This window comes from Ctenopharyngodon idella, chromosome 2, assembly GCF_019924925.1.
Source record: "Ctenopharyngodon idella isolate HZGC_01 chromosome 2, HZGC01, whole genome shotgun sequence".
NCBI classification, from domain to species: Eukaryota; Metazoa; Chordata; class Actinopteri; order Cypriniformes; family Xenocyprididae; genus Ctenopharyngodon; species Ctenopharyngodon idella.
The window spans coordinates 20,501,329-20,517,667 of record NC_067221.1 but is presented as its reverse complement, the minus strand read 5'-3'; the positions used below and the strand labels follow the sequence as shown (position 1 = coordinate 20,517,667).

The following is a 16,339-nucleotide window of genomic DNA, read 5'->3' as shown; positions in this document are numbered from 1 at the left end:
GGTATACACTATAAAAAGTTTGGGAACCACTGGATTACATTCACAAAATGGCAGTAATCCATTCATTCATCTCCCTGATTCTTTTTATCTTTTAAATTATACTTTCTCAAAGGTTTTATGGAATTGCACACACAGACCGGCCACTAGTCAGGCGTAAACAAATAAGCATAAACAGCATAAACAAATAAAATATTTAATCTTTTTTTAGTTATTGTTTTATTTATTATTTATTTATTATAATTTAACTTTTCATAAATTTATGAACCCCCTGCATTTCCTTCCCAAACCCTATAGGGAAACCCTCACATAATGTAATGTTTAATGCACTTCCTGTTGTTGATAACTTTCTCGTTGTATTTTTTATCAATATGGAACAAGATAGGTCAAAAGTAATCTAAAAGTAGTCTGATTATATTACCTAAAATGTGTAATGTAATAGATTACTAACTACAATTTTATCATGTAAATCGTATTCAGTAATGGACCTCAATTTGTAAGTAATCTCAGCACTGTTAATATTTATGAAACACTCTAATTTTCATTTATTTCATTGTGTATGTTTTATTGCTATTTTTTTATGTAGAATTTAAATGCCATTTAATCTTAAAAAGGCTGGGTATACAATACATGGATTACTGTAAATCACATGTATTATTCTCTGCAATTTGCAATAAATAGTGTCTATATGTTTATTCGGTCAGAGACCTGTTAACTAACCTGAGTTGTTGGTGTAATTACTGTTAAATGAGTCATGACCTACCTGTTTTCAGTTAGTAATCTAAGACGAGAGATTTCAGTAGTTGTTGACAAGATTTAAAGATTTCAGTGGCCTTTTACCATCTCTTTTTACTGTCTGAAAATCAGTTTTGGCTGCTGACCCCTTTTGGCTGTTTACAGTATGGTACAGTACTGTGTTGCAAAACAGCTTTAGTAATGCATGAAGACTGTTTTGATTGAATAAAATACAAAGATTAGATTATATATTTATTTTTGACACTTTTTTAAAAAACTAAGCTTTGGTGTTAGCTCATATGTAGTGAGGGGAGGAGGGTTCACTTCAGACAGATATTGCAGATCAAACTCTTACTATATTTGTTATGTTTCCTGGTCAGTACGCATGAAGAAGAAGGAGATTCAATTAGACACGGAGTATATATAGCCTACACAGGGTGGTACAAACAAGACAACTGACATGACAGGTGAACCATTTCAAGTATTGTCACTAGTGGCCTCAGACTTTTGGTCCACCAGCAGGCGTCGCTCTATCATATGAATAGCGTTCTTAGGATCAGACCAAGGATCAGACAGTCCTTTCCTGCTCTGAGTCCGTTTGCCCCCTTATTATCCCTCCTTGTGAATGTACGAATCCTACTATGGCTTGGGCTTGGGTCATGAAATATTAATTACCCAACGTGACGCAGGCTTCACTGATTTGTTGACAGACTGGCGTAGAACGCTAGTAAGTCTGCGAACCAACCAATCCTACTACACTGAAAGGCGTAGCTCATGAATATCAAAATTTTACGTGACTGGACGTTCCAGGAAGGTTGCCAAGCCACGTCGTCATGACCTTATTAATATTCACGAGTAAAGCCTGCGCCATAGTACGGTTCGTAATTACGCGACCCTCCCACACTCTCATTCTCCGTTCATCGGCTGTCCTCAGCATCCCCTCTGTGATGATGGCGTGTGTGGATGCTGCTGATGCGGCGGTGCCTGGGGCCTAACCCACCGGTTACCGGGAAACCCGAGAGACGAAGACGTGAGGGGCTGGGCAGTATGAGCCTTTCCTTTAACGACCGGTTACCGGATCACTACTGTATCTCATGTCAGTTTGTTTGCGCGCGTGAAACCGAGGAATGAAGTACTGCAACCATGATGCAAGGTAAAAATCCACTTTGGGCCCTTAAATTCATCGCTGTCTGTTGATATTACTTATTAGAGTGGTAATATTCTCTAGCCGACTGTGCTGTACATGACATCCAAATGCAGCACATGCATGTTTTGGTGTCTGTCTCCTTGAAGGAGGTGAAGGATTATGTGTCTCACGTTGTATGGCCAGTGAGCATGTGTATTTGCACCGTGACACACACAAACATCATGATGGCACATTTAAATTTAGGTTCAATATTAGAGGCCAGGTTTACACATGTGGTCCAGTGTGCACAAGTGTAACTCCCATATAAATCTGCCATCAGGATGTTTGTGTGTCTTTGCTCTGTGGTCTACAGTCCCACCCTCATCATCTTATAGGTCATGATTTATTTTTTCTCATTTAAAGGGATAGTTCATCCAAAAATGAAAATTCTGCCAGTCATTTGTTCAATTTTTATGTAGTTCCAAACCCGTACGATTTTTTTTTCTTCTTCTTCTGGGAAGCACAAAAGGGAATTTTGAAGAATGTACTGGTCATTCTTTACCGTGCGATTACAATGAATGGGGACTGGAGCTTTCAAACTTCAGAAAGCACACAAAAGCACCATAAAAACACAATTTACACTACTGCTCAAACGTTTGGTGTCAGTATTTTTTTTAAAAAGAAATTATCCTTTTATTAATCAAGGATGCTGTTAAATTGCACAAAAGTGACAGTAAAGACTTTTATATCGTTACAAAAAAAAATCTATTTCAAATGCTGTTCTTCTGAACTTTCTATTAATCAAAGAATTCTCAAAACAGTTTCCACAAAAAATATACTGTATTCAACATTGATGATAATAAATGTTTCTTGAGCAGCAAATCAGCATATTAGGATGATTTCTGAAGGATCATGTGACACTGAAGACTGGAGTAATGATGCTGAAAATTCAGCTTAGCCCATTACAATTTAAAATATATTAAAATAGAAAAAAGTTTTTTTTTTTTTTTTTTTAAATTGTAATAACATTTCAGAATATTTTACTGTATTTTTGCTCAAATAAATGCAGCCTTGTAGGCTCATAAGAGACAAAAACATTAAAATATTTTTACTGACCCCAAGTTGGTTCTTTTTAATGAATTATTTCTCAAAACCAGTCTGAATCGGTTTGATTGAGATTATCAAGTTGTATCTGAACAATTCACCGTTGATCACCTGAAATGCCTAATGATTTGTTTACAAATTAGATGGACCTAGTTCTCAGTTTATTGACTCAGTGCTCCAAGTGTGGGTATCTGCAGGTTGGAGTAATGGGCATGACGAAAGGTTGGGGCATGGAGAGAGGTCTTTATCATTGGTCGTGAAAACTGTCTGTCAGGGTGTAGGGTAGGGTAAGGGGTTAGTTTCTGTTGTAGCAATTCACCTTTCGGCATGCCCATTACTCCGACCTGCAGCTATCTCTGTCTCCGTGGTTCTGGAGTTAACATCTCGCTGGATTATCAATGAATAATGACATGAATTTGTTTCTCACACCAACTATTGAATGGTTCAGAAGTCTTAGAATGCAGTGTATGTGTTGTGGATCTCCATTATGATCAGTTTGTCCACATTGATTATCATTACAATCAATTATTGGAAAAGAATAACCAATACATTCCTCAAAATTTTTCCTTTTGTGTTCTACAGAAGAAAGAAAGTCACATGTGTTGAACGACATAAGGGTGCATAAATATGAACTATTCCTGTCCATTTAATGGCATTGTTGGATTCAAATGTTTAAGGTAGTGAACAAGCTGCAAGCAGTTTTATCTTCTTGTATTTGTTTTGGGATAACTCGACTTAATTGCTTCATTTTTAGCCAAGCAGATGAGGAAATGTCAGCTTTTCCCTAGAGGTCTTCTAGACTAGAGGCATGATGGGTGAACACACAACAAGAGGCTTTTGCACTGAGACCCTCAAGCAGTCCCGTATGCCATCATGCCAAGATCTCCAGGCTATAAATTCTGTTGCTTTGTCTAATATCGACCATGATGCCAGTCCTTAGGGACTGTTGTTTCTACATACAAGAAAACTGGCAGATATGAGAAAATATTGTAAAATAAGCATTAGATCTTGCATATTTGTGGTTGCTGACACCCTACCACCAGTAAATGACTGGATGTCCTCATTGTAGATTTGGTCATCCAGGTCAAACATGCACTGTGAATCCCTGTACAGAGTTGCAGAGCTCATTTGCCTTGATGCAATAATAAAAAAAAGCTTTATCATATAATTCCATCCACTTAGAATGAGGTCTTGGAGAAAAAATGTTTTTGCATTTTTTAGTTGCAGATGTTGAAATATTTATGTAAAATGTCACTCCCCTGATGACTGAATTCAGTGTTTGTTTTTCAGTTGTCAGTGAATTTAACTCTCTACATTTTACTTAGCATTGCATTTTGCTTTGTGTTTGTTGATAACAAGCAGTGGCAGCAGTGTGACATGTTGTACTTCATCAAAAAAATTGCAACTGCATTTTGCTTATTCTTGAAAGTTATTATACTTTATATTATACTACAGGGGATATTTCTACTTTTTGTACTTAGGGAATTAGCAAATTCTCTTATTCAAACCTCTCTAACAGGAAACTTTCTCAGAACTTTGGCTAACATTCTGGCATATACAGTATAAAGGCCAGATAACTTTGAACAAACATTCTATTAATATGTACATATATGTTAATGAAATGTTCGTTCAAAGTTATCTGGTCTTTAATAATGTTCTCAAAACATTAGCACAAAAACATTATTTATACATTGTTCATGGAATGTTTTTTTCTGAAACGTTTTAGTTGAATGTTCATCTAACATTCTTTAAATGTTGCTACTTGTTTCATAATGTTTAGAGAACATTCAAAAGTAACATTCCCATAATGACATTTTGAAAGTTCAGAGAACATTCAGAAATAACATTTTCATAACTTAAAGGTAAACTATGTAACTTTATTTTGGTTCAAAATTTACAAAATTTTCTAGCGAATACATCCTGAATCCATCTTCCAAACCATGTTTTTCTGAATCACTTTGATACAGCTAAAATAAGTTATAACAAGGTAGGATGACAACCGCTGCCGAGTAGCCCTATCTAAAGAAAGAGAAAATTATAAACATATACAGGTACATTACCATCCAAAAGTTTGAGGTCAATAAGTTGTATTACAAACATTAGGCAGCACATCCATTCCCTATCAGTCAGTCACGTTCAACGTTATGTTGGAATGAACTGATGTTATGGGATCTCACTTGGGAGCCCAATCTCCTTCGAGTGGTAACAAAATAAGCCAATGTGAGACTTGCATGGCAAGCCACTCCCTGTACATAGAGATATATAGCCTAAGCTTTTTGTTTCGGAGCCGATCTGTTTGTCAGTGCTCTGCCAATTCTGCCTTTGATTCACATGAAGTTGTTCTATGTTGGACACGGTGCATTCAGCGGTGTGTTTCGCCAGTAAAAGAGCAAACCTTGCAAAGATAAGTGCAGCAATCATACCCCTGGGCGCTTCAACTGTTAAAAGAGCAATTTCGCTAAAAGAGCAAGCACAGGTGACGTTGCGTCTTTTTAAAGATGGCATTCCACCCATGTGTTTCTGGATGCAGTCATCTGCCTAGCCCCGTCTGACAGCCACAATTACTGCCTTACATGTCTCACGTGCACCACAGAGAACCACTTTGGTTAATACTCAGGGTGATCTGAAGATTGTAGTGGGAGCTCTTCCGCCAGGCCAGTCCCCACGGGCCTCCCACTTCTGGCTCCACGTCGCAGGCTGTGGAGTTTCCTGATGAGCCTTCTGGTCCTTCTCATGGGGGACCCAGCATCTCATTCGGGACTCAGGGGGGAAACAGCGGTTCCACTGAAATTATTTCAGAGGCTCCTGGGGCTTATGTCATCCGCAGCCGTGGTCACGGTGCTCAGATTGATGCATATGAGACTGCTTCAGCACTGGCTACACAGCCAAGTCCCGAGATGGGCATGGCGCCGTGGCACATTTCGGGTGACCATCACTTCAATCTGTCGCTGCACTTTCAGCCTGTGGCTGGACCTTGCCTTTTCTATGGGCCGGAGTTCCGCTAGAACAAGTTCCTAGGCATGTTGTTATCACAACAGATGGCTCCTGGACGAGACCTCAACTGCACTGGCATATCAATTGCCTCAAGTTGCTAGCAGTACCGCTCGCCCTGCACCAGTTTTAGTCGCTGTTGCAGGTCAAGCATGTATTGGTCTGGACGGACAACACATTGCAACTCACCTGCCATCTCCTCCTCTGGAGTCAGTCACTCAAGTCAGAGCTCTACAAGGCGAGCTTATGCCTTGAAGTGGAGTATGTTCATTGATTGGTGTTCATGTGGTGCTTTCCTCCCTGCAGGAAAGGTTGGTCCTTCCTATCTCTATTCACCTTGAAAGTGTATGTTGCTGCCATTTCCGCACATCACGATGCAGTAGATGGTAGATCTGTAGGAAAGCACAGCCTGGTCATCAGGTTCCTGAGAGGTGCCAGGAGGTTGTACCCTCCTCGGCCATGCCTCATTTCCCTCTTGGGACCTCTCTGTTGTTCTTACAGTCTTATAGAGAGCGCCCTTTGAGCCACTGCAGTCGGTTGAGCTCGAGATCCTGTCTTTCAAGACTCAGAGCTCCTGACTGTGCTCACTTCTATCAAGAGGGAAGCGTGCCTGGAATATGGACCGGCTGACTCTCATGTAATCCTGAGACCGTGGCCCGGATATGTGCACAAAGTTCCCACCACTCCCTTTTGAGACCAGATGTTGAACTTGCAAGCGCTGCCCCTGGAGGAGGCAGACCCAGCCCTTGCGTTGCTGCGTCCCGTTCTTACCTTGCGCATTTGACCACACGCAGAGCTTTAGAACCCACAGTGGTTGTGGTGCTTTCCATAGGGACCCCATAACATCAGTTCATTTCAATGTAACATCAAATGTGACCTCTCAGTTACTGATGTAACCCTCGTTCCCTGTAGGAGGGAACGGAGACGTTACGTCCCGCCTGACACAACCCTGTACCACCACTGAATGGCCAGGATCCCATCTCAGCTCCTCAGCACAAGCCTGAATGAATGAGTTGCATGCTAGCTAGGGGTGGGAGAAAAAATCAATCCATCAATGCATCGCGATTCTCTCTCCAATGATTCTGGATCAATTCTGAGAATTTCTGAGCACGCTGCGTGTGCTTTAGAAACACCCTGATTCTGCTTGCTTCAAATTAAACACACACATACACCACTCGAACCTTCTGCAAAATAATCATTCATAAAGTTCGGAAAGGTTGAAGCGAATTACAAAGCACATTCGCAAGCTTCATTGCACAGGATGGCCTGTGAGAGACGAAATTTGAAACTCAGAAGGCTGCTTTTAATTTCAAATGCTGACACGCGCTTTTGTGAAGAGTGCTCGCGCATGTGGCTGTGCGCGACTCTGTGTAAGTAGTTTAATGCACTTGCGTCTAAAAATGGTTTTATGACACAAAATTAATGTAAACACAGCCAGTTATGTCTTAAGGGATTAAACAGACAGGACAAACCACATTACTACTTATATTTCAAAAGAGATCCGTGCATGAATGCAGCTTATTAGAGCTCCCGCCGTCTATGTTGTCATAGTAACAGTCAAACAACAGTAAAGATGAGAAAGAAAAATCACTCATAGTTCTTGAATGGAAAACGTTCATACTTGTAATATGTTTCTTTGCTTCTCTTTATTATTTGCTACTTGCTTATATGTTTTGAAGGTACATTAGTTTAAAATAACAAACAATTGTTTTAATTTAGTAATTTTTTCAATTTGTAATTATTTTAAAAAGTAGGCTACTTATAATTACTTATGTAAGGATATGTAAATGTAAGGATTTTAAGATTTTCAAGTTGGTAAACTAATTAATTAATTAATTAATTAATAAGAAAAAAAGTAGATCAAGAATCGTTTTGGAACCGGATCGTGCCTCTCGGAATCGGATCGGATCGTGAGGTGACTAAAGATTCCCACCCCTAATGCTAGTTTGCAGGTTAAAGGCAGGTTAAAGGCTAAAGGCTAAGGTTGCAGTAATGAACATTGTAGCCGATCACAGACATGTTGTTGAGCACATGAAAGCATCTCATCATTGCAACTCAATTTCTGCACACTAACGAATGCTTTCATCATAACTAACAGTGCAAATGCGATGTAACTAAGAGATTCATTGAATAAATCAGGAGTTTTGGCACGAGTCCAGAACTCAGTCACTGATAAACTCCCACTGTTTGATTGACAGCTCCAGCGATTGTAAAGGGAGCATTCTTTGATCGCTTTCAACATATCATTTAATCACAGTTTATATAACAGATTATTTGCATCCTATTAAGAGAAACATTGTGAAGTTGACCGTTTAGTCACTGGTTTGATTTACTGACACATAGACAAAGAACATCTGACTGACTGTGCATGAAACATTACATATCAGATCAGGCATTAGAATTAACACAGTTACTTACATGTTGTTTCATTACTGTTGAGTTCATATCGTAAAAGTCTGTTTGCAAAGCCGGCGCCAAAATGCAATTGATGTACCAAAGAATCCACAGTGAAATGTACCAAATACAAATAAATAAAGCTCAACTGAGACATGCATATTGTTGAAAATAAATAACCATATTCTTTAGGATCCTTTGAAAGGTAATGTTATTTTTAGTCCTGTATCGCTCTTCTCTCCTCGTCATCTCACTAACACACCAGTGGGTGGGACTAACGTTGCAATGATGAAGTAAGGCATGATTTCTTCTGCGGAGGCAGGGTTTCACCTATCTATAGGCACATTCCAGGACGAGTCGTTCGCTGGGCCTGGTGTCAACAAAAGCTTTTAAAATGTATAAATATTTAACCATATTATTGTAATGCCATTGTTATTGTTATTGTTAACCATTATAACTGCATAAATAAGCCTTGGTGAGCAAAAAAGTCTTCTGTCAAAAATTAAAAAATCTTAACGACCCCAGACTTTTGAACAGTAGTATAGATATAGATTTCATCAAGACTTCTAGATTGACTGATGTTATTTTTTCTTGTCACATGTTGCACTGTATATCTGACGATAAAAATGATTTTTAACAGGACTGAAAAAGCGTACCCGAAAGGCCTTCGGGATACGGAAGAAAGAAAAGGACAGTGACTCCACGTGAGTAAGAACAGTCAATGATTTGACTGTGGACATCAGCTTAACACAGATACAGGATATTCGGATTTGCTCACTGGTGTATGTGTAGAGCTTCCCACCTTGGCACTGCCTAGTTTACTGTGATTCAGGTGAATTGTGCTTTCTATAATGATTATGCATTGCTAAGACTTGGCTCAGTGTAATTTTGGTAAATGTGTATTAGTAGCAGAGCCAGTCTTTTAGTAATGGCATAAAATTTGCTCCACTGTGTATCTTATTTTGGCAAAGAATTGCTAATTTAGACAGGCAACGACCATTTGACTAACATGTACAATAGACCAATCAAGTGTTTGTTGTGTTTTCATGCTGCTTAGCGCAGTGCTTCTCTCAACCTTTTTGACTCCAGGGCCCCCATTATCCACAACAGTTTCCAAAGTCCCCATGACTTTTTCAGTTTTACAAGATTTACTGGATAAGGATATAAGGATTGAAAATATATGTTTTTCTAAACAATTGCTTTCATCTCTTTCAGCGGATCACCAGACAAAGAAAAATCTGTGAGTACAGCATAATCCATCCATCCAAACTTAGTTTAGGTAGTGTTGTGAATTATTATTTCATTGTGATCATTCTTACAGTGTCTCGTCCTATATATTTTATTCCCAGAAAAAAGCCAATGGTGCACCTAATGGTTTTTACGGTGAGATCGACTGGGATCGATATGTAAGTAAATCTCTCTGAATGCTGATTTTTCATACTGTCTTTATAGTTCCTGAGAATGTAATGCCTCATGTGATGGTCTGTACCATAACAGAACTCTCCTGATGTGGATGATGAAGGGTACAGTGTTAAACCTGGAGAACAAGGGGGAAATATCCTTTCTGTCTTCACATGCATATTGATCTGTTTTCATTTCTCATCTTTTCTGGCCTTTAATTTGTATAAAAAATAAAGAGTAAAAAACTATGAAATTCCTTAATAAGACTCACCAGCTCCAAAAGTCAAGACGTACTTCTCCTCTAGTGAGTCAGAGGGAGAGGGAGAGGAGGAGCATGGGAAGAAATTTAAGATCAAGATAAAGCCATTGACGGCAAACAGTGGAAACTGCACAGTATCTACTATGGATGAGCTGAAGGCCTCAGTGGGGACGCTGGCCATCTCTCCTTCCCCTCTGGTTAGTCTCCAAGTTTTACTTTACACTGCTGATGTCCCATAATAATATTCACATTCAAATATTGAGATGATTTTCTCTGTTCTTTTGTTTGTTTCCACACGCAGAGAAAGAGTCCGGTAAGCAAGTGTTCTGTCACATCCATAGTTTTTCCTTAGTTGTAGGCTTAAAGGGCTAGTTCACCCAAAAATGAAAATTCTGTCATTAATTACTCACCCTCATGTCGTTCCACACCCATAAGACCTTCGTTCATCTTCGGAACACAAATTATTTTTGATAAAATCCGATGGCTCAGTGAGGCCTCTATTGCCAGCAAGATAATTAACACTTTCAGATGCCCAGAAAGCTACTAAAAACATATTTAAAACAGTTCATGTGACTACAGTGGTTCAACCTTAATGTTATGAAGCGAGGAGAATATTTTTGTGCCCCATAAAAACAAAATAATGACTTTATTCAACAATATCTAGTGATGGGCGTTTTCTCCGAACCACTGATTCGAAACAAAAGATTCGTAAAGCTTCGAAGGACAACATGAGGGTGAGTAATTAATAACAGAATTTTCATTTTTGGGTGAACTAACCCTTTAAGACTTGCTCAAAATGGTGGAGTAAGAGCCATGTATGGATACATGATATAGCAGGTTTTTTGTTGTTGTTGTTGTTGTTTATTATTATTGTTGTGTCTGTTGTTACTGGGAATTTGTTTGTGTTACTTTTTTCAATATTTTTGCCATCATCTAATACTCAAAGTTAATCTTTGAAAACACTAATAATTTAATAACACTGTTAAATGTAATCTTAAGCAAAACTCAAAATGAACATCCATTTTTCATATATAGTATTGAATTTTAATATTGACTGATTATTGGCCATAACATGAAAATATGGTTATTTTAACAGTATCATTCAGAATTTTAATATTGCTGCATCCCTAAAACTGTATTTAAATAAATAATGAGTGATATGCTTCAATCATAAATTCTTTTTTTTTATTGAAATTAAGTAATTTGAATAAGTGGCTTTATTTACATTTATGCATTTTGCGGATGCTTTTATACAAAGCAACTTACAATACATTGCATTCAAGTTATATAAATCCATAAATTTGCTGCTGCTATAATGTTGTACTCTTTTAAGTTACAAAAACACATTTATAATGCATTTATGCTTCATGTATAATGCAGAAGTGTGCTTCCACCTCTCAGTTTTTATTTATTTTTTAATATCACATACAATTAATAGCCCAAGTTTGCCAGTCTAGACAGTAAACACAACTAAACACAATTACTAGAGAACGTGTTGTTTCATGTGTTGCTGGTTTGGTCTTTGTGCATTAGGTGAGGAAAAATCCATCACACATGTTTTCCCCTTCTAAATGTTGTTTTTGTTAATAGTACTGATCTGTCACTCGCTCTCTGACCAGGTCTGTTCTTTCTCCTTTTTTGCTGATCTCAGAGACGAAGTCCAGTAAGTATGGTTCTTGTAAATGTAATATATATCTGTTACAAAAATGTACTGTGTATGATACATACACAAGTCGTATGTTGCTATTGCATGCACAGTAGAAGCTGTGTTACACTGAACTTTTCATTGTGATGATGCTTCATGGTGTACTGCTGTACTGACAGCTTGATACCCTCATAGATCAATATTAGTGAATCATTCAATTCTTCATTAGTTTTGATAAATGAAACTAATAGGAAACAATGTCCAGGTGCCAAACAATACTCTCTATCTGTTATCTCTCATGATTTGACAGTATGTTCAGTGCAGTGAGTGAAATATTTTGCTACAAGTATTTGCTAAAAATAATATGTGGTCACAGGTATGCATATATTTTCACTTTTGACCATAGCCTATCTGCTTAAAATTTATCAAAAGTGACAGTGGAGACTTTTTTTAATGTTACAAAAGATTTTTATTTGAAATAAATGCCTCTCATTTGAAGTGCTGCTCATTTTCTATTCATCAAAGAATCCTGAAAACAAATGTACCATATTTTCCTCATAAATATTAAGCAACTGTTTTCCACATTGATAATAATAAGAAATGGTTCTTGAGCAGCAGATTGGCATATCAGAATGATTTCTGAAGGATCATGTGACACTGAAGACTGGAGTAATGATGCTGAAAATTCAGCTTTAGCATCACAGGAATAAATTACACTTTAAAATATATTAAAATAGAAAACAGTTATTTTAAATTGTAAAAAATTTTACATTATTACTGTTTTTACTCTATTTTAATTTTTTTTTTAAATGCAGCCTTTGTGAACATTAAAGACTTCTTTCAAAAAGATTTTAAAAATCTTACCAAACCAAATTTTTTGAACGGTAGTTTATGAAACCTTCACAGGCATGTAGGAGTTTAATTTTTGTTACGTGTTTTATAGTAATGCATGTGTGAATATCAAAGCAAAAGAGTTTCTATCCCATCATGTCAGTTAATATAAATGTTGTTTGTTGTTACTATAAATAGTGTTAATAGAAATGTCTTTGTTATTGGCATTATCTTCTTCTGTGACCTTTGTTACAGTGCCCGATGAAACGAAACCTGTCAAGTGAGTGTTAATTTGGAAATATTGACATGACGTATATTGTCATATCACTCCAGTTTGTAGATCATAGTAGTCATTTTTAAATAGTTGTCATCTTTGCATATTCCAGGTGAGGAGATTGCCAGACCAAGACGATCTACTCCAACACCCACGACAACCCCAGGGCCTGGTTCGGACCCACCCAGGTTAGTGTGCCATCACAAAGCCTTATGGAACTTTGTGGTTTTGCTCACTTTTGAATTATTCATTGTCAATTGAGTAACAAAATAAATTTCACTGCCCGAATACTCTTGGTATGTTTTGACCTTTTTGTTTTTCTTCTGTCTCACATAAAAAGAGAAAACACGACAGCGTTCTTCGGCCCACCGTTCGAGACCAATTTTGAAGCACACAACTCAGAAGGTAAAGCTTTCCATTATGGAAAATTACATTTATACTCTTAAATAACCTAACATTGCTGAGTTACTTTATGTGGCAAAATGTTATATGTGGTTTACAAGTAGGGTTGTAACGGTATGACGTATATAATGATATGAACACTTACGATTATCATATTGTGCACATTTGCTTATCTATTGTTTTGGGGGGGGGGAAATCAGAGAATCGCACATGAGCAACTTCTTTCTTGCTTGACTGCTTAGATTCTCAACTTGATCCACCCACACACGTACAGTGGCGAAAATGTCAGACAGAGGCTGTTATCTCTAATTATTAAAATTTGAATAAACAAAACAAACAAATTGTTTCAATTTTTTTATAATAAAGCATTTGTTCCACCAAAAAACCTGTTTTCTCTAATTATATATTGAAGCATCACCTCATTTCACAAAGAGCCTAAATATGATTAGTTCGAAGATCCATTACCATATTTGATTTTCAGCTCCAGACACTTCCTCAGCACTTGTACACACAGCGATTACATAATGATGTAACAATGGTGTCGGTTTTTCCCTATCAATTCCAATATGAGTCCTTTTAAAGTGCATGCAAAGTAGACTCATAGTAGCGTCTTCTCAACATGTCGACAACACAAACCAAACTCTTCCAGTCTCAGCTACAGTGTTTGACGGTCAAAGTAGACGATGTTTGCGGGCAGCCAACCAAAACCAGACTGCCTCATTATACAAATTGAGTTTTAGAAAAAATGTAACTGATATTTAATTGTAAAAATATTCTTCCCTGTCTTGCTTTGCTTTGCCTAATGAAATGTTGTGTTGGTTAAGGATTGTATTGATGGGTGTTTTTTTCATTAATGTTAATGACAGTGTTCCTGGTTGAGCCGGAGCTCTGGTGTCAGGCCGCTTCTCTCTCCACCCGTGTTCTGAGCAGATCTCTGCCCACTGCAGGTACTGCACCACATTTATCATCTCACTGTTCTCCTGCATTTCATGGATATGCATGTCAAATGCCCAAAATGTTTTTGATAGCCTTCAGAAAGTTGGCCCATCCTTTGCAGCTATAACAGCCTCAACCCTTCTGGGAAGGCTTTCCACAAGGTTTAGGAGTGTGTTTATGGGAATTTTTGACCATTCTTCTAGAAGCGCATTTGTGAGGTCAGGCACTGATGTTGGCGAGAAGGCCTGGCTCGCAGTCTCTGCTCTAATTTATCCCAAAGGTGTTCTATCGGGTCGAGGTCAGGACTCTGTGCAGGCCAGTCAAGTTCCTCCACACCAAACTCGCTCATCCATGTCTTTATGGACCTTGCTTTGTGCACTGGTGCGCAGTCATGTTGGAACAGGAAGGGGCCATCCCCAAACTGTTCCCACAAAGCTGGGAGCATGAAATTGTCCAAAATGTCTTGGTATGCTGAAGCATTAAGAGTTTCTTTCACTGGAACTAAGGGGCCAATCCCAACCCCTGAAAAACAACCCTAGGCCATAATCCTCCCTCCACCAAACTTTACACTTGGCACAATGCAGTCAGGCAAGTACCGTTCTCCTGGCAACCGCCAAACCCAGACTCATCCATCAGATTGCCAGACAGAGAAGTGTGATTCGTCACTCCAGAGAACACGTCTCCACTGCTCTAGAGTCCAGTGGCGGCGTGCTTTACACCACTGCATCCGACGCTTTGCATTGCACTTGGTGATGTAAGGCTTGGATGCAGCTGCTCGGCCATGGAAACCCATTCCATGAAGCTCTCTACGCATTGTTCTTGAGCTAATCTGAAGGCCACGTGAAGTTTGGAGGTCTGTAGCTATTGACTCTGCAGGAAGTTGTCGACTTCTGAGCACTGTGCGCCTCAGCATGCGCTGACCCCGCTCTGTGATTTTACGTGGCCTACCACTCCGTGGCTGAGTTGCTGTTGTTCCCAAAGGCTTCCACTTTGTTATGATAACACTAACAGTTGACCGTGGCATATTTAGTAGTGCGGAAATTTCATGAATGGACTTATTGCACAGGTGGCAACCTATCACGGTACCACACTTGAATTCACTGAGTTCCTGAGAGCGACCCATTCTTTCACAAATGTTTGTAGAAGCAGTCTGCATGCCTAGGTGCTTGATTTTATACACCATGGAAGTGATTGGAACACCTGAATTCAATGATTTGGAGGGGTGTCCCAATACTTTTGGCAATATAGTGTAGCTTAATTGCTGCATTCCTAATAAAAAAAAATTTTCCCTGAAAAAAAAAAAACCCCACCTAACTTTTGAAATAGCATACTAGCATACTAATGACACTAACAGTGTCTACAGCGAACGTGGGTGGCACAGCATGACGAGAGACAATAGAGCCCATTATAATTAGTGATGCTGTCTACACTGGATGTGCCACAATGCAACTCCATATATATATATATATATATATATATATATATATATATATATATAATCCATATGGCTATAAAATTGACGGAAAACCGCAGCGAGACTTCAAAGCTTCTCTTTTGTTGATTAGTGCTTCTCATTACAAGTATAGGAAGATGACTGATGAATGTTGCGTTCCCAAAAGCATGTTAAAGTGACCCAAAGTAAGTGACTCAGTGACACAATTAAGATCAGCTCCAATTTGTAATATTTCACACATGATAAGTTCAAGTGACAAAGTAGCTGTTTGCATGTTGATTGTTCCACTGTTTTACATATTTTTTTACAAAATTGTCTGCTGTAAACTATTTATGCATTGCAGTATTCAGTAAGGTAGTACTTCTTCTTTCCGAACATGCCCTGTCATCTGTCCTTTCAGTTCCGCCTCCACTTCCTCCAAAGAACATTCCTGTCACCTCACCTGGACGTAGCTCTAGCTCTGTAGAATCTTCCGGTACGTACTGACAGTTCCAGTTTCATTCTTTTCAAAGAACTGAGTTTCTGTTCAGGATCATCTTTCTCCAGAATACTTGTTCCTAGCTTTATGTTTGTGGTAGAGGTGTGTGATATTGACAAAAAATGAGATCTCGATATAATTTGACAGTATTTTGCTGAGTGTGTTCTTGTGCTGGTACCTTGACTGGTTTAGGCCTGTCATGGACAACTGACTCCCAAAGTTTTTTTCTTTTTTGCACTGCAGAACTGTCACAGAAGCTGTATCTAAAACAGCATTTAGATGTATTTACACTGCAGTTACATTTTCATAAATA

At 38.4% G+C, this 16,339-nt stretch overlaps 1 protein-coding gene across 2 annotated transcripts in view; it reads left to right on the top strand.

The window, feature by feature from the left end:
* The first annotated feature begins 1,597 nt into the window (after positions 1 to 1,597).
* Positions 1,598 to 16,339, top strand: part of sgip1b (SH3GL interacting endocytic adaptor 1b) — a 39,837-nt gene continuing 25,095 nt past the window's right edge. Inside the window, exons 1-13 of one of the 2 annotated variants that reach the window (XM_051913645.1) lie at positions 1,598 to 1,885; positions 8,988 to 9,051; positions 9,563 to 9,587; positions 9,697 to 9,753; positions 9,845 to 9,902; positions 10,020 to 10,204; positions 10,309 to 10,320; positions 11,659 to 11,670; positions 12,739 to 12,763; positions 12,870 to 12,945; positions 13,098 to 13,162; positions 14,026 to 14,106; positions 15,949 to 16,023. In XM_051913645.1, the coding sequence (XP_051769605.1) occupies positions 1,876 to 1,885; positions 8,988 to 9,051; positions 9,563 to 9,587; positions 9,697 to 9,753; positions 9,845 to 9,902; positions 10,020 to 10,204; positions 10,309 to 10,320; positions 11,659 to 11,670; positions 12,739 to 12,763; positions 12,870 to 12,945; positions 13,098 to 13,162; positions 14,026 to 14,106; positions 15,949 to 16,023 (745 nt within the window). In that variant the 5' untranslated portion in view covers positions 1,598 to 1,875. The remainder of the gene's footprint in view (positions 1,886 to 8,987; positions 9,052 to 9,562; positions 9,588 to 9,696; positions 9,754 to 9,844; positions 9,903 to 10,019; positions 10,205 to 10,308; positions 10,321 to 11,658; positions 11,671 to 12,738; positions 12,764 to 12,869; positions 12,946 to 13,097; positions 13,163 to 14,025; positions 14,107 to 15,948; positions 16,024 to 16,339) is intronic. The other variant, XM_051913654.1, reaches the window with a different exon arrangement.